Below are 18,040 nucleotides of genomic sequence, written 5' to 3' on the forward strand. Positions count from 1 at the left end.
GAGGAAATTCTCTGCTGACATCCTGGGGGAGGAACTTTGTCCTGGTAGAATGAAAGCAGAGCAGAAACCAGGTTTCTAGACTTCAGGAAGGGAGGCGGGAGGGAGAGGGGAGAGGGAAGGAGGGAGCTGTGTCCCGCCTCTGTATCTGCAGCCTCCCGGATGGTGCCTGCCATCTGGCCTGATGGATGAGAATGAAAAGGGCTTTCTTGGATGGGGGCGGCGGGGGGAGCAGAAGCCACAGGGGGAGAGGCCTGGCTGGCCTCAGGGCTTCCCTACTCTCTTCTCCAGCCAAGGGAACAGTGAAAACTAAGAAATATTTCCTTTGTGGTCAGAGAGCAGGAGGAGGCCAGCGTGGCAGGACAGTGGACACACGGAGCGTCGATGACATTTTCCTTGTTTCTTTTTTTTTTTTTTTGCACATCTGAAACGTCGCCATATACATGGGAAATAACAAATATGACGTGACGTTTGTGCAACACTAGTCACATGGCACTTGTGTGCCTCCTTTCTCATTTAATCCAGAGCCCCAGGCCTTGAGGACCCTCTCTTCACCCACCCACACCCAGCCTCTTCCCTCCAGCAGGATCCCATTCTTCTCAAGGAGAGCGGGGAGCTCCTGGGAGCCTCTCTAGGAAGAGAGACCTGCCAGGACAACCACGGTCTGACCCACAGCATTTCACCCAGTGAGCCTGGAAGCCCACAGGTGGGGTGGAGTCGGGTGTGAGGGTTCAGGCCTGCTAGGCCTGCTGAGTGTGGGGAAAATTCTGGGTCTCTGGCCTGGGTTTTCCCCTCCTGGCTGCCTGCTCATCTCATTGATAACTATGGACTCTGGAGGAGATGTAGGTCCAGCCCCTGCTCTGTTTCCAGGGTCTGGCGGGGACAGCTGAAGGGAGCCTGAATTCTTCTTCTTCACTTCCTGCCAATCCTGGGTCAATGGAAGGGAATAGGGAACCCATGGTATTGCATATCACTGCCCCCCTACTCCCAGTCACACATCATCACCCCATGTTACAGATAGGGACACTGCAGCTCAGAGAGGTGCAGTCACCCACCCGAGGTCACACAGCAACTAAACGCACAGATGATATTTGAGCTTCACCATATCCCCAGTTCTCTTCCCCTCTCTGGCCCACAGGCTGCCCATCTATAAAAGAAAAACAGTCTATTGTGCTGAGAAGGATATCCTGCTACATTCGTGATCTTTCTAACAAAACTCCATAATCTGAATCAAATCGTAAGGATACATCAGATAAACCCAAACTGAGGGACTTTCTATAAAACAACTGGCCTGGACTCTTTGCATGAAAGACAAAGAAGAGTTGTGGAATGCCAGAATAGGGAGACTAATGAGACATGGTGGCTGAATGCAATGTCTGCATTGGATTCTGAATCTGGGTGGGGCTATGAAGGAGAATATTGAGATTGCTGATGACATTTGAATACGTACTTTGTATCTGATTCTGTCCTATCAATGTTGAAAGCCTGAATCTTATAACCTGTTTGTCTAAGAGGTGTCCTTGTTGTAGAAGAACCTGCTGAAATATTTAGGGGTAAAAATTCAAAATGTCTGCAACTAACTTGCTAATGGTTTAGCAAAAGAAAATGGAAATAGATAGAAGGAGGAGGAGGAGGAGGAGGAGAAGGAGAGGAAGAGGAAAAGGAAGGGGAGGAGGAGGAGGAGGAGGAGGAGGAGGAGGAGGAGGAGGAGGAGGATACATCGTGAGAGAGAAATAAAGCAATTGTACAAAACCACACGTGTCAATAATAGGTGCCCGGGAAACAGATGGCAACAATTTTCAGCGATAAACCTGTGTAAATCCATGGCTGCCGCCGCCAGGGGGCGCTGCCTTCTCGCGGTCCACAAGGTCGGTGGGACCTCAGCCAGGATGTGGTGGGATAAGTCGAGGTCGTGATGGCGTCGTGATGGCGAGGTTCCCTTGGGGGACTTACGGGGAAAGGGGCATAGGCGGAGTCCAGGTAGGGGCACAGCTCAGGGCCAGCCCCCAGCATCCACCGCAGATGCCCCAGGCAGCTGTGGCCGGCCGTCTCTGGCAGAGACACTAGGGGAATTTTCTTGCCTATGATGTCATGACTCTGCAAGTGCCCAGAAAATGGGGCCAGTGCGGTGCACACGTGTGGTAAAAGTAACAGCAGTAATTGAACCCAGCAGCCCTTGTGAGACCCTCCTACTGTGAAAACTAGTCTCAGAGAGGAGAACGAGCTGCCCAAGGCGGCACCTTGTGGCAGGATCTGGGTCCAGGTCAGCTGACTCCGGACCACTCCGTGAGTACATCCAGTGCCCACGGAGCACCAGAGAGCCGACCGGGCCCCCAAACATCCTCTAGGAGCTGTCTCTCTAGTAGGGGAGACAACCGCACCTTCCCAGGGTATACCCAGCTCATAAACTAGACAGAGCTGGCATCTGGGGTCCTGGGCTTCACCTCTGCAACACTGTGATCTCCCAAAGCTTGCACAGCCCTCACCTCTGGGCCTGCTCATCACTCTCCTCCTCCCGCCATCTCCCCACCTGCCCCCATGTCCCCTGTTGCCCTGCACCACTGCCCATTCACACAGGTCATTTACCTCAGCACAACGCAGCCCCGAGAAGGCTGACCCTCTGAATACTGGGGCCCCACCAATCCCCGCCGGCCATGGGCCCAGACCCCGGATGGCCCATCAGTTCCTGCCGCCCCTGGGGAACTGGCCCTGGCCTTGGAAGAGAAGGGGCGTCAGAAAGGGGAGAGTGGGAGGGGGAAGCCCGGGGACTGGAAGGGGGGCTTTTGGGTGGGGTTCCCCAGCAGAGTGGAGGCAGAGCGAGGTGTCCACAGGGTAACGAGCTGTGCAACCCGAGGCCTGTGGCCCGACCTTGGAGGCATCAAGATGAAAAGAGGGTGGCCCGAAACCTTCCCATTTCTAAACCTGCCTATTTTCAGGCTGGTTTGGTTTTCCCTGCAAAACCTGGTAAATTTCACTTTCAAAAAGCCCCACCTGGTTTCAGCCGCAGAGGGGAACAGGAGGGGAGTCTCACCTGCAGGGACCAAGCTGGAGACTGGGGGGGGGGGGGGGGGGGGCGGTTGGAGGAGTCAGGTCAAATGCAAAATACCCAAAGGGGTCAGAGCCAGGGAGAGCTGGGGGGTGCACCCCACCCCCGGGGACCCCCACCTCTATTACTCAAGGTGAGGTGCCTGGGCCAGGAGCACTGGCACCCCTCGGCAGCTCGCTAAAAACGCAGAACCCCAAGCCCCACCGACTACCAGGTGGGGAAACTGAGGCACGGCGAAATTAAGAAACGCACCTAAAATCACACAGCTGGGCAACGTTAGAGCCAGGATTTGGCCCGAATCATCCTGCGCAGGCTCTTATCCACAACGCTCTGTTACTGGTCCTGCCTGCTTAACTTCCAGTGCTACCCTCAAATTCACCAGCGCCTCACCACCCCCCAAGGGTGTCCAAGGCCCTCCTCGCATCAACCTCATTCCCCATGCCCCACTCACAGTGCAGAGGCCAGAGGGCTCTTTTCGAAACGCAGACCTGGTGTCCTCCCTCCACCTTGCTGAAAGACACTCAGAAGGGTTCCGACTCAACTGTGAGTGAAGCCCATAGTGTGGACAATGGCCCAGGAGCCCCAGCGTCCCCTGACCACCCCATTCCCCTTGCCCAGCACACCCCCACCCATCCTTCTGACCTCACTCATGCATTGCCGCATCCTCAGGGAACCCCCCCCCCCCACCTCCCTTTACATCCCCATTCAGGTCAGGTCTCAGCAGGCTAAAATCAAGGTGCGGGCAGGACTGCATCCTTGCTGGAGGCTATGGGGGAGAACCCATTTCCTTGTGGTGAAGACTGAGGCCCCATCTCTTTGCTGCCCATCAACGAAGGGCATCTTCTAGAGACCGCTATGTTCCCTGGACTGCACTGTTTGACTCCTCCAACTCCACTAGTCCCCTTTCCCCTTCTGCAAAGCCCATACTGCTGGGGCAGATCCTGATCCTTCCATCCCATCTCCCTCTTCTTCCACATCACCCTTCCCTGACACAGCCAGGGAAGATTCTGCTTTAAAAAAAAATTTTTTTTAATGTTTACTTATTTTTGAGACACAGTGTGAGCGGGGGAGGAACAGAGAGAGAGGGAGACACAGAATCTGAAGCAGGCTCCAGGCTCCGGGCTGTCCGCAGAGCCCGACACAGGGTCCGAACTCACGAACCGCGAGATCGTGACCTAAGCCGAAGTCAGACGCTTAACCAATTGAGCCACCTGGGCGCCCCAGGAAGATTCTTTTAAGGATGCATGTGAGGACAGTGGGACCACCTGGATAATCCAGGCTAATCTCCCCGCCTCAAGGTCTGGACTTTTAATCCCATGTACAAAGTCTCCTTTTTCCATAAGGTTCCAGGGGTCAGGATGTGGACATTTTAAGGGACTATAATTCTGCTGACTACAGTCCTGCTTGTAAGTAACCACGAGGCTATCCTGCCACCAGACTGGGTTTTGTCTTCTCCTAGTCCTGGGGGCTTCTGAGCCCCACTGTCCACCCACAGGGCAGACTGGAGCTCCAGGCCAAGAGCCCAGCTAAAATTGAAGTCATGCTCCTGCCCAACCTTCCACACATGTACAGACATGAAGTCTGTCCCTGCCCACGGGCCACATCCCTTGCAGCTCCCACACCTGTGTGTGGGAGCCAGGTGGGGCTTCTCCCAGCGCCCACCTATGGCCTCCAGGTTGCTGAGGGGGGAGGGTGCATGGCTGTGTGTGGCCTGGCCCGTGGCCGGAGAGAAAGCTCAAAGTCAGTAAGACACAGATACAGCCACAGAGGAGGCAGTCTGGCACCCCTGGCAGGAGGGAACACGAGGAATAGGTGAGCGCCTTTTCTGAGATGGAGTTGACAAGAATAGGAGCCATTCTCCCGGAGAATCTTCCCGGTGGGGCAGAAGAAGAGGAGAAGGGGGCCGTGGTCGGCCGAACAATGCCCCTCCAAAGGCATCCCCGTCCTGATCCCCAGAACCTAGAACTAGGTCACCTTATGTGGCAGAGGGGAGTTGAGGTTGCTAATCAGTGACCTTGACATGGGGAGATGGTCCTGGATTATCCGGGTGAGCACAGCGCCATCACAAGTGCCCTTGAAAGGGCAGAAGGGTCAGAGTCCGAGAAAGCTGGGACGCGGCGGGGTCAGAGAGCCTGTGCCTCCAGCAGCTGGAAAAGGAAGGGGGTGGGTTTTGTCCTGGAGCCTCCAGAGAGGAAGGCAGGCCAGCCGACACCTTGATTCCAGCCCGGTGACGTTTGGGATTTAGGAACCACAGATAACCCTTTGTGTTGTTCTGAGCCCCTAAACGGTAATGACAGCCACAACAGGGAGCTAAACCAGGGCCCCAGCCAAAAAGGCAAAGAATAAAGCCGAGTACCCCACCCCCCCTCCACCAAGTCCCCCCTGCCACCAAGCATTCCCCGAAGGCCCAGCAGGAATCAGGCGCTGGGTTAGGTGTTAGGGGCCACACAAAAGCCAGTTCCAGATGGTTCCAGCTCACGAACGCAGCTCCCACGACAGGCACACGAGAGACACTAAACAGCAATCTCTGGAGCGAATGACTGTGGGAGAAGCTCAGAGACAAGATCAGAAGAGCACACGGATGACCAAACCAAAGCAGAATGATGCAAGTATCACACGGTAAGGAGGGGGAAAACTAGCCCAGGGTAGTCGCGCAGGCTTCTTGGACGAGGAGCACTTCCCTGTTCTTGAAGGAGGGTGAGATCTTGACAGGAGGAAACGAGGGGGGAGCATCCCTGGCAGGAAGCCCTGCAGAAGTGAAGGATGAGGAAGCAGGAAAGAACAGAGCCATGGCGGGGGGGGGGGGGGGGGGGGGGGCAGGGGGTTCAGCAGTTTGCAGAAGGAGAAAAGGCTCAGGACTCAGGGCCACACAGTGTGCACTTACTTGTCGTTTCCCAGACACTGTCCCATCCAATGCCAATACTACCCAATGTCCAAGCGTGGCCAGCAAAAACAAAATACAACCCACCACCCAGCCACTGGATTCCACTGGAGAGGTTTGCGTTTTAAATCGTAGGGCAGGGGCGCCTGGGTGGCGCAGTCGGTTAAGCATCCGACTTCAGCCAGGTCACGATCTCGCGGTCCGTGAGTTCGAGCCCCGCGTCAGGCTCTGGGCTGATGGCTCGGAGCCTGGAGCCTGTTTCCGATTCTGTGTCTCCCTCTCTCTCTGCCCCTCCCCCGTTCATGCTCTGTCTCTCTCTGTCCCAAAAATAAAAAATAAAAAATAAAAAAAAAACGTTGAAAATAAATCGTAGGGCCTTTAATGTGCCTGCTTGCTCTCTAATTCGCCACGGAAAAGCTTGGGGAGAGAGACACAAATTGTTTCCCACCCTGAGTTGGCCATAAAACTCTCTCTTCATGCAACTCCTATTCATTCTCTGGAAGTGACTTTGGGAAATGTTGCCTTTGGCCATGGGGAGCCACTTAAGGTTACAGAGCCACTCATAGGTGAGGAAACGGACGGGATGGAGGCCACGAAGTCAACCTTGTCAGGGTCTGGCCTGGAGTTCAAAATCTGCGACTCCTCACTTCTCACCGAAGCCCCTCCCGCCCTAGAGAAACCTGGGGCCGGCTGCCTGAGCCAACTGTTTGGATTACAGTCATCCCGAAAGTTCTGGGGCTGCAGCAAGTCCTTGGGCCTCACACTCAGCTATACCTCAGATGGGATAAAATCTACCAGTCCTGGACCACCAGTCCCAGCAGCAGCCACCGAGGGACACCAGCAGCTGCCAGGGAAAGTTTAATGGCATTAAAGAAGTACCCAATGGTACTTGGGCTTTTGCCCTCCGAGGTGCCTTGGGTTCCTCCCCCAACTAGAGGGGCCGGCTTGCTTCCTCGACCACCTCCATCCCAGCCTGCACGAGAGGGAAGCCAGGTTCCCAGCCTCCCCAAGACCCAACTCTTGGCCTCCCTCTTCTGACACAGCAGCGGTGGACACACATTCTGAGCAGGAAGGCGAAGATTTGGTTTAGGGGTTTCATGGTCCTGGGCGATTGGAACCTTTTCAGCAAAGCGTGCACTCCCCCGGTGCAGGAAGCGTGTCAGGCATGTAGCTTTTGGAGGCTCAGAGACCTTGCGTGGAAGTTAATGATGGAGCTTCCAAGCACCGGGCCCGCACACACACCCTCGCTGACGTGCTGTGCCACCCGGCCCTTGGTGAGGATGTCGGCACCATCCACGGTACACAGCTTCTTGTCACTCACTCTACAGCCTGGCCATCTCGTCTCCCCCACTCCAAAAGCTGTCCCCCACCAACCCAGGTGGAGGAGAGGGCAGGCCCTTTATGGGATCCCGCTGGTGGGGGACAGGGTTCTACATAGCGCCGGTCACTCTCCTCCGTGTTCCTCTTCTCACAATCCTCAAGGGCAAGGACTGGTTCACCTTCATCCTGCATTCACCATACCTAGCATACAGTAGGAGCTTAATAATGGCTTACCTTTACACAGCACTCAGCACATGCCAGGCACAGAGCAGCTTTATGATTTTATGAATGAATGAATGAATGAATGAATGAATGAAGTATTCAGATGCATGTCCCTGAAGACTGAAGAAGTCAATAAGCAATTGAACTGGGTGACATATAAAAGTCCCTTCCCACCAGCGAGGCCACCGAGGATGCCAGCAGTTTTCAACCAGAGGCAGCAAAGATTTGGGACTGAAATCTTCCTACCTCCACCCCAAGGGCCCCTTGGGGGAGGTGGCAGGAGAGAGACAGAGAGAGAGATGTTGGAGAACTGTCTCGTTTAAGGTGCCTTTTTTGACATTCTGTCCCTAGGGTCTGGCACGGTGGTCCTGCTCAACCCCTGACCAGTCCTGGGACTGTGGACAAGGCCCTCCTCTGCCTCTGAGCCTCTGCTTCTTTGTCTGGGAAATGGGGACCATGATCCCAGACAGACCATGAGGTCACGCCGGCCCCGGCTGGCCTAACCTACCTATCTGTGCCAAGGACCCCCAAGTTTCCGGGCTCCCCAGGCCCTGACACACACATCCCTCAGCCCCGTTTTCCTTCTGATGATGTTCCCGAGGTGAAAGGGGTGTTGAGGAAGGTGCATTTGAGCTTAAGGATGAATCACAATCAACTCAAGAAACATGTCTAGGTCAGATATGAGTGAGAGCAGAGTCAGAAACTTACAGTAAACGCTGCCCTTCTTCAGCACTGACTGCTCTCAAGCTGACTAATGGCCCCTCTCAAACCCCACTGTGCTCTCCTGGCTGCCCCAGCCTCTCTCTGAGGGAGGGGAGGCCCTGAGTAAGACCAACCCGAAGCTCCCCGCTGCCCGCTCTTCACATCCGGCACCCCCTGCCCTCCAGGTCCCTTCCTCCTGGTGCATAAACTGCCCCCATGCAGCGTTTGAGCGGCCCCGGAAAAGTCCCCTTTCCCAAACAAAACCGGAAACTCTCTCCTCTCCATCTGCCGGTACCTAAAACCCACTGATCAGCACTCCACTCCACGGGGTCACCAGCCCAGCTCTGGAAAGCCTGGTGAGAAGAGAGACATACAGAGCTTATCAACCACGCCAGCAAACAAGAACCATGCCCAGTGGGAGCCTCAAAGGTCTACATCTGGCTGGAGGGAAAAGGAGGTGGAACAGGAGGGAGTGGGTGTGGGAGGGAGTTGTGTTGTAACTTCAGCGCTGGAAGCCCAGGATGGGAATGTGAAGGCTGCAGAGCTCGTGGAAAGACCCTGGGCGTCCCTGCGCGGCCACCGCCACCACCACCACCACTGGGGTGCGAAGGGTGGAGGCTGAAGGGGAGGGGGAGGCATTAGGGCAATGAATTCTTCTCCGGAGTCACATCAGAGCGATCGTGGGTCACATTACAAAAACCACTCTTGGGGAGACTATGGTATCAGGCATCAGAAGCCAAATCTCTTTCTCAGAAGGTGACACACAGCAAGAAAGCATTCTCATCTCGGGCGTCAACCACAAAATGATGGAGTCTCAAATCAGACGGTGAGAAAAAAGATTTAAAATGCAACCCTTGACTTGGGATTTTTTTTTCTTTTCTTTTTTTTTTTTTTTTTTTTTTTTTTTTTGAGCAATGAATTCCTAGGGGCGCCTGGGTGGCTCATTGGGTTAAGGGTCCGACTTCAGCTCAGGTCATGATCTCACAGTTCGTGGGTTCGAGCCCCCATGTTGGGCTCTGTGCTGACAGCTCGGAGCCTGGAGCCTGCTTCGGATTCTGTGTCTCCCTCTCTCTCTGCCCCTCCCCAACTAACATTCTGTCTCTCTCTTTCTCAAAAATGAATAAAAAAATTTAAAAAAAAATAATGAATTCCTAAAACCTTACTGGGACAGCAGAGGCAGAAGAAAGCTTGGTTGAGTCGAAGGGTGTCCCAGGAGGAGCTGGCAGCCCCCACCCCCACAGGGAACCCGATTCCTGCCAAGAAATGACCCAGTGTCTTAGCCCACGACAGTCACTCAGTCTCTCTAGTAGGCGGGAAATGCAAATTAAGACAACAAGGATATGGCCCTTTTCACCAGTCACGTTGACAAAAATAAAAACTCTGATAAGATCAAAGGTCGGTTAGGATGTGGGGAAGTCGATACTCATGTACTACTGGTCGGGGGTAAATTGTCCAGCCACCTTGGAAGGCAATTTGGTGGCGTCTTGTAATTTGAATGCGTTTTCACCCAGCAACCTCTACGTTCTCTTCTCAGCTTCTTCTCTGGGAAAGCAGCATACGCGTTCCCAGAAGCATCCATACGGGGCTGTGGGGCTATACGTTGCAATAGCAAACAAACAAAAAACAGTGGGAGGAACCTCATCACCCACCCATCGGGGACATAAACAAGTAAAACAATGGAACCCCCCATTTGGTAGAACAGTAGACAGCATTTTAAGGGATAAACAGGGGCTCGCTGCGGCAGTATCCCCAAGACCTACTGCAGACATTGTAACAGCCAAAGGAAGGATAGTACACACTGCGGAGTATATGGAAAACCCCACCTACTTCTACAACACTAATAAAATATGGACACGCGTTTATCAAGGTCGGCCAAGGAAACATCAGGGCCATAACGGCAGTCACACCTCCAAAGGAATCAAGAAGAGGGGAGGTCCGAAGATTTAGCTTTATCTGTACTTTCTGCACTGAGGATATATTCATATATCCCTGTGTCATTAAATGCATCCTTTTTTGTTTTTCATCTAAACAGGGGTTTCTCGCTATAGAAAGGAAGCATAGGAGTTCCAGCCACCAAACACTAGCAAAGCCCCCAAGTCCTGCCTCACATTCCTTCTTTCCCTTTATCTCCCCAAGACCTTGGCACCCCAAACTCCCACCCTCCCCCAGGTCACCGGCAGAGGACTTGAAGGGCCAGGAGGGTTCTCTAGCCAGGGCATCAGCTGCCCCCTCTGCCCTCTGTTGGGGGGTGGTCGCATACAGTCCCATTGAAGACTGGGGCGGGGTGGGAGGCATTTGCTGGCCCCCCTTTCTACCTAAATTCTTCCTCCTCCCGCCTGAAGCCCACCCCTCTACCCTCTTCCCCTGCTCCCCGCTCCCGAGGTTGGGATGAATAGGACTGACCTCCACACTGGAGGGCCCCCTTCCTATAGGATTAAAGGCGGTGGGCCTGCCCCTCCCTCAGTAGACTGCTCTTCCCACTTTTGTCCTTGGTACCAAGATTGGGTGGGCCCTCACCAACACCTACTGTGTTCCACCCGGGTATTATGGTCAGCCACAGGCCTGTCTCTCCTCTTCAGACCCGCCACTTGGGCCCTGGCATGGTAGACGACCTCTGGTTAACCTGAGCTCTCCCCCCACCCCATGCCTAGCTCAGTGCTGGCCACTGGTAAGTGCACAGTTTTCCTAAAGTAGTCCCCACATTTGCTCCGGGGGTTTTCCTACAACAGACGTCAGCCCCACCACTGACCTTTCTCCAGGGGCGGACACCTACCACGTGCTCCAGGGCAAGGGATCCAAACAGGGGTGGTGGGGGGGGGGGGGATACCAGTCTGGCCTGTCTAGCACCCTCACCCCTGCCTGGCACCCAGACTCCACTCCCCCAAGCCAACCGTTTTAGGGACCAGGGGCAAGTAGCAGGGAGAGCCCCAACACCGACTTCTTCTGGTCACGGGGGCCCCAGCTGGCCTGCCCAGGACCCCCCCACCCACAAACAGCCTACCTCCTGCAGGCAGCCCCCCACCGCTCAGTTGCCGTTGACGGAATGAATGATCCCAGCATTCCGCCCCGGGCGGGGAGAGGAGGGGCCCCCATCAGCCGGCCCACCTCCCACCTGTGAATACTCGCACATTGCGGCCCCCCTCCTTGTCACCTGTGCCCCCTCACCCCAGCTGGGCGGTAGTGAGGGGAGGAGACTCCCTGGCCTCCCCCGCCCCCCACGCTGCCCACGCTCCCAGGGGCTCTGGGCAGTGGCGGCAAAGAGGGGACTCCGGACCACCGGGCCGCTTACCTGCGGGAAGGCTCCCAGCACCCCCAGGAGCAGCAGTCCCAGCACAGCGCCGAGGGGGCGCATCCCGGCGGGCGGAAGGCTGAGCTGGCCAGGGAGGTGCCCACCCGGGCGGCCTGCGAAGCGCGCTGCGCCCACGTGCGGTGCCGGGGCCCCGGAGCTGCACCTGCGTGGACCTCGGGCGCCAGCCCACTTCCCCCGCGCACCCCGCTGGCACCAGCCACAGCTGCAAAGTCACTTCAGAAGTGACTGCTTTCTCCGACCGTTCGGCCTTAGCTCTTAACTTCCTCCAGCATCCCGAGGTGTAGCCCGAACTGTTTCCAGGAACGCTACCGGCAGCAAAGTAAGCGCGGACAAACACGTGCAGAGATGACTCAGGACCGGCCAGGCTCGCCTCGGGCTGTTTGAAAGACCTGCCGCTATTGGACAGAAGGCGTGGTCCCCCAGCTCCAGGGAGTTCGCTGCCTGCCCAGCGGGGCTGAGGGGCCGGGAAGGCAGCTCCCCCAGGGGGATGTGGTTTTGGAGGGGGGGGGGGCGTCCTTAGCGGAGGGCCGAGAGAGAATTCTTGAGACGTCTTTGATGCCAAAAGGTGATCTTACTGGGGACAGGACCCTGGGCAGAAACAGCCGCCCCCCCGGGACTGCGAGGAGTGAGTGATTCTAAACTTGGGAGCTGGGGGCGGGAAAGGCAGGGGCAGGTTTCCAAAAGGACTTTCTTATGCTTAAAGAAGACTCACAGGATCCCTGAGACCTAGCTAAGGCCGTTTTTCCCTCTAGCAAAGCATTTACCTTAAGACCAGAGGAAGTTCCTGGAGGAATGTTTTACTCTGTCTGCCTCAAGTATTTGTCAATGGGCTGCAGGTTATAAGGAAATTTAATTGCATCTGCCATTTCCTTCGGCCTTTGTTCCCCACATCATTGTCCCCGGAACCATTTTGACCCTTAATTTAAGGTCGCTGAGGGTGGGAGGTCTTTCTTTTCTTCTGTAACTTCTTCCTGCTGAATAGGGGTGGCGTGCTGTCCCACCTATAGGTCAACAATGGTCAGGTGGGGAATTAAAATACATAATATATTATATATATATATACACACAAATATATAGTATATATATTATATATTATTATTTATATATATTATATATAATATATATTAATTCCCCACCTGACCATTATATATATAAGTATATATAACATATATATATAACATATATAACATATATAATTATATATAATAATAATATTATATTATATATCATATATATTATATATCATATTATATATTATATATTATATATATATTATAATATGATATATAATATATACTATATATAATATATATACTATAATTATATACTATAATTATATAATTATAATTATATAGTTATATAATAAATATAATATAATATATAATATTATATATTATATATTATATATTAAATATATATTATATTATATTATATTATATTAATATTATATAATTATATATATTAATTCCCCACCTGACCTTTTATATATAATAATTATATATATAATTATAAATATATATAATTATATATACGTATTAATTCCCCACCTGACCATTATATACATAATTATATATATTAATTCCCCACCTGACCATTATATATATAATTATATATAATATATATAATTATATATGTATTAATTCCCCACCTGACCATTGTATATAATTATAAACATATATATAATTATATATATGTATTAATTCCCCACCTGACCACTATGTATATATAATTATAAATATATATAATTATTATATATATATATTAATTCCCCACCTGACCATGATATATATATAATTATATATATAACTATAAATATATATAATTATTATATATGTATTAATTCCCCACCTGGCCATTTTATATATATTTATATACGAGTTACCAAAAGCAGAGGCAGCCAATCCAAGGGGGACAACATGTATATGAACCTCATTCAGTAGAAAGGAACATCTGTCAGCTGGAAGTTATGGCGGCGAAGGAATCTCGGCACCAGGCAGAGAGACACGGGAAAAGACAACAAAATGTGGTTAATGTCACTATGAGAAGAAGCCCGATAAAAATGGCCTTTGACGGTTAATCAAAATTTTCCTCCAGTTCTTCATCGTCGCTTGAAGAGAAATTGGAGGTCACCCACAGGTTCACAGGAATAAGAAAGCGTGTCAGCTGGCGTGCTAGATTCCTGTGGGGAAGGAATAGGTTTAATTCCTGATATGTGAGCCCATGAGGAACGTCCTACTTTTACTGCAGCGGGAGTACATAATAGGACCTGGCGGGGCCCTTCCCTTTTGGAGCTAAATCCCCTGCTTTATTAGACGTTCAATCCGTGAGATAAACCAGATTATATGGGGTGGGTTTCTAGCACTATCAGCTAGGTTCAGGAAGGATATGGACGGTATATTTATTTAGAAACGTATGAATTAACCTGGCCTCAAGGGAATAACTTAATAAAGCATTATAGTCTCCATCTATTGATATGTCTGCAGTGAGAAAAGGCTTTTTGGAAGAAGATTGGAAACCTTGGTTTGGAGAGTCATAGCCAAATATCTGAGGAAATCAGAAGAATTCAGGATCTATTCATTTAGCAAACAAGTCTAATTTTACAGACACAGACGTGGCCTAATTATTTACATAAACTAAGCAAGAATAGTGATTGAGCATATAGATCTTTTAAACTGCTTTGCTGGAACTTTTTCAAAAGGAGTGTCTAGATTGAGCGTTTAGTGGCCTCTCCAAGGCCAGACACCAAGCCAAGTACTTGCCATGAGACTCGCCTGCAATACCTGTAGATTTGGGGGAATTCCTCTTCACAAGGTCCCCAAGATATCCTGAGGTTCCTGCACCTGCAAGGAAGTGACAGTCTTTACTCAGATGGGAAGGCTGCTGGGAACTCTGGAAGCAAGGTATCAGACCAACATTTCCAAGGGGCTTTATGGCTTTATGCATCATAAAGTCGATCCTAGTTCCTTAAAACTGTCTACTCATATCTGAGTCTATGCATGTCGCTCTCAAATATGACGTTCCAGGGGTGCCTGGGTGGCTCAGCTGGTTAAGCGACCAACTTCGGCTCAGGTCATGATCTCACGGTTCGTGAGTTCGAGCCCCCGTGAGGGGCTCTGTGCGGACAGCTCAGAGCCTGGAGCCTGCTTCAGATTCTGTGTCTCCCTCTCTCTCTCTGCCCCTCCCCCGCTGGTTCTCTGTCTCTGTCTCTCAAAAATAAATAAAAATAATTTAAAACACTAAAAAAAAAAAAAAAAAAAAAAGATAAGATTGCAAAAGGACTTGTATATGCTACAGAGGACTCCAAAGACACTGGAGGTCTAGCTGTTGTCAGGCTAAGGTTGTTTTTCCCTCCAGCAAAGCATAAACATTAAGGCAGGAGGGAGTTCCTGGAGAAATGTCATACTCCCCCCGACCCCCAAGTATTTGTCAGTGGACTGCAGGTTACAAGGAAATTGAATTTTATCTGCCATTTCCTTCTTGCCTTTATTCCCCACATCTCTATGGAGGGGGCCGTGATGTTAGGGCTCCAGGAAGCTGAATCTATAGGTCTCTGGAGGTTAGGCTATTGATAAAATTGCAGACATTTATAAACTGATGGAGACCCATATCCTGCATGACTGTGATCTCTATCAGTAAACCATTTGTTTTTCTCCTTTTTTAGCTTTGGAGCAGCCAGGAATGCCCTGGGGAATGTCACATGTATCCCACCAAAGCCAGGAAGGCATTTGTGGATTATCAACTTGCCTTATGCTCCTTCGTCATTACTAAGTCTTGTTTAGTTTGAAAGCAGCTTTTTTTTTTAACATATATTTATTTTAAAAAATTGTTTAATGTGTATTTATTTTTTAGAGAAAAAGAGCATGAGTGGGGGAGGAAGGGGGACAGAGGATCTGAAGTGGGCTCGGTGCTGACAGCAGAGAGCCTGACGTGGGGCTCGAACTCACTAGATCATGACCTGAGCCTAAGTAGGATGCTTAACTGACTGAGACACACAGGCACCCCGAAATGTGTATGTATTTTTGAGAGAGAGAGAGAGAGAGCAAGCACAAGGGCAGGGCAGAGAGAGAGGGGGACAGAGGATCCAAAGTGGGCTCCGTGCTGATAGCAGAGAGCCCGACGCGGGGCTTCATCTCGCAAACTGCGAGATCATGATTTGAGCCAAAATCAAGAGTCGGATGCTTAACAGACTGAGCACTGAGACTGCCTGAATGCAGCTTTTTAATTCTAGAAATTCTTAACCTATTTCAGTTTTATGATTTTAAAGATGTCAAATACCTGTATTTGTCCTAAAGGTCCTTTTTATTTTTTTTAAGTTGATTTATTCAAAAGAGAGAGACAGGGAGCACAGGGGAAGGACAGAGAGAGAGAGAGAGAGAGAGAGAATCCCAAGCAGGCTCCGTGCTGTCAGCGCAGAGCCCAACTCAGGACTTGAATTCATGAACCGTGAGATCCTGACCTGAGCCTAAACCAAGAGTCAGACACTTAACCGACTGAGCCACACAGGTGCCCCCTAAAAGTCCTTTTTATAAATCTCCTTAAAGATGAAACTACTTTTTTTGTCAGAGAATCAGAACAATTAACTATTAATGACAAAATGTCAGGAATGGACATTGTTAATCTGATATGAGAGTTCATTCTGATGCAATTGACAAGGAAATCCATTTATTTCTGTAACACAAAACACTTCGATAATCACAATATCACATGACAATCTTATTACCAAAACATATTAAGACCTTATGAATTGCATATTATCTCTAGAATAGTTATAGCATTTACCCAAACATAACCTACAACTTAACTATTATATGACTTATTATTTGTTTGACAGTGCTCCCGGAGTAACTTAACATACCAAATAAAAACATCTACTTGGTCAAAAAGACTTTATTTACAATTAAAATCTTGAGAAGTTTGTTAAAAACTGAGAAAGCTACGGGGCATCTGGGTGGCTCAGTCAGTTAAGCATCCGACTTCAGCTCAGGTCATGATCTCGCTGTTTGAGCCCCCATTGGACTCTGTGCTGACAGCTCAGATCCTGGAGCCTGTTTGGATTCTGTGTCTCCCTCTCTCTCTTTCTCTGCCCCTCCCCCACTCACACTCGGTCTCTCTCTCTCTCTCTCTCTCTCTCTCTCTCTCTCAAAAATAAATAAACATTAAAAATTAAAAAAAAAAAACTTAGAAAGCTATAAAGCAGTTCCTAAAGTGGATTAGAGGATTAGAGATCATTACAAAACTTAATTATTTATTTAACCAAAGTGACAATAAAAAATTCCAAAAGCAAATATGTAGGATTATATACTTACTAGGAAAACTTAGCTCTGGGGTGCCTGGGTGACTTGGTTAAGCTTCTGACTCTTGATTTCAGCTCAGGTCATGATCTCATGGTTTGTGAGTTTGAACCCCAAGAGGGGTTCTGCACTGACATTGTGGAGCCTGCTTGGGATTCTCTCCTGTCTTTCTGCCTCTGCTTCTCTCTGTCTCTCTCAAAATAAGTAAATAAACGTTAAAAACAAAACAAAAAAAACCCCACTGAGCTCCTTTTATGTTGAGAGGTTTAAACTTTAAGTAATCAAAGACCTGATAAAGAAAGAGCATAGAAATTAGTTTTCCAGGAAGACAAAAGAGAAAAATCCTTTTTTTTTTAAATTTGGAGTTGCTTCCTTAATTTCCATCTAATTACAATTAGCAGCACTTTTAACGCTTGCAAACTTTAGTCTCCAGTGAAAACTAAGCAGTAACCCATTATGAATGGTTTGTTACACCAGAATTCTTTAGATGGCAAATTTATGAATACACTTAAGCACAAAGGTTTACTGGGGCAACTGGGTGGCCCAGTCCATTGGGCGTCCAACTCTTGATTTCAACTCAGGTCATGATCTCACGGTTCAAGAGATCAAGCCCTGAGTCTGACTCTGTGCTGACAGTGCAGAGCCTGCTTGGGATTCTCTCTCTCCCTCTCTTTCTCTGCCCCTTCCCCCACCTTCTATCTATCAAAATAAATAAATAAACTTAAAAAAATGTTTACCATCAGACCCAAGTATCCTTAGCTTCTCTGCAATAAGAAGAAACCAAAAACGCACACCTATGTTCAGAAATCAATGCTTCAGTGCCCCAGCCTATTTGGAAAAGACCGGGGCGCCTGGGTGGCGCAGTCGGTTAAGCGTCCGACTTCAACCAGGTCACGATCTCGCGGTCCCTGAGTTCGAGCCCCGCGTCGGGCTCTGGGCTGATGGCTCGGAGCCTGGAGCCTGTTTCCGATTCTGTGTCTCCCTCTCTCTCTGCCCCTCCCCCGTTCATGCTCTGTCTCTCTCTGTCCCAAAAATAAATAAAAAAAAAAAAAAAAAAAAAGGAAAAGACCTAGATGTCCAATGGATTGAATCCCATTTATCATGCAAAGCTCTGAAGTTTCCAGTTACCAAAGACTTTGAAAGCTATCTTAACAACTACCCGTGAAAACTTTGACACAGAATTAACCATCATTTTAAGTCAACTTTTTGCTAACAAATTGCAACAGAGACCACTAGCTTATTCGACCTTCAGTAAACCTAGGTAGAATACA

General features: G+C 49.9%; 1 protein-coding gene across 1 annotated transcript in view; it reads right to left on the reverse strand.

The window, feature by feature from the left end:
* The window catches only part of TNFRSF8 (TNF receptor superfamily member 8), a 78,206-nt gene extending 66,412 nt beyond the window's left edge, over nt 1–11,794 (reverse strand). The window contains exon 1 of the mRNA XM_058719042.1: nt 11,458–11,794. Coding sequence (XP_058575025.1) covers nt 11,458–11,520 — 63 coding nt within the window. The 5' untranslated portion in view covers nt 11,521–11,794. The remainder of the gene's footprint in view (nt 1–11,457) is intronic.
* Nucleotides 11,795–18,040: the final 6,246 nt, after the last annotated feature.

The sequence above is a fragment of the Neofelis nebulosa genome, chromosome 2 (assembly GCF_028018385.1).
Source record: "Neofelis nebulosa isolate mNeoNeb1 chromosome 2, mNeoNeb1.pri, whole genome shotgun sequence".
Lineage (NCBI taxonomy): Eukaryota > Metazoa > Chordata > Mammalia > Carnivora > Felidae > Neofelis > Neofelis nebulosa.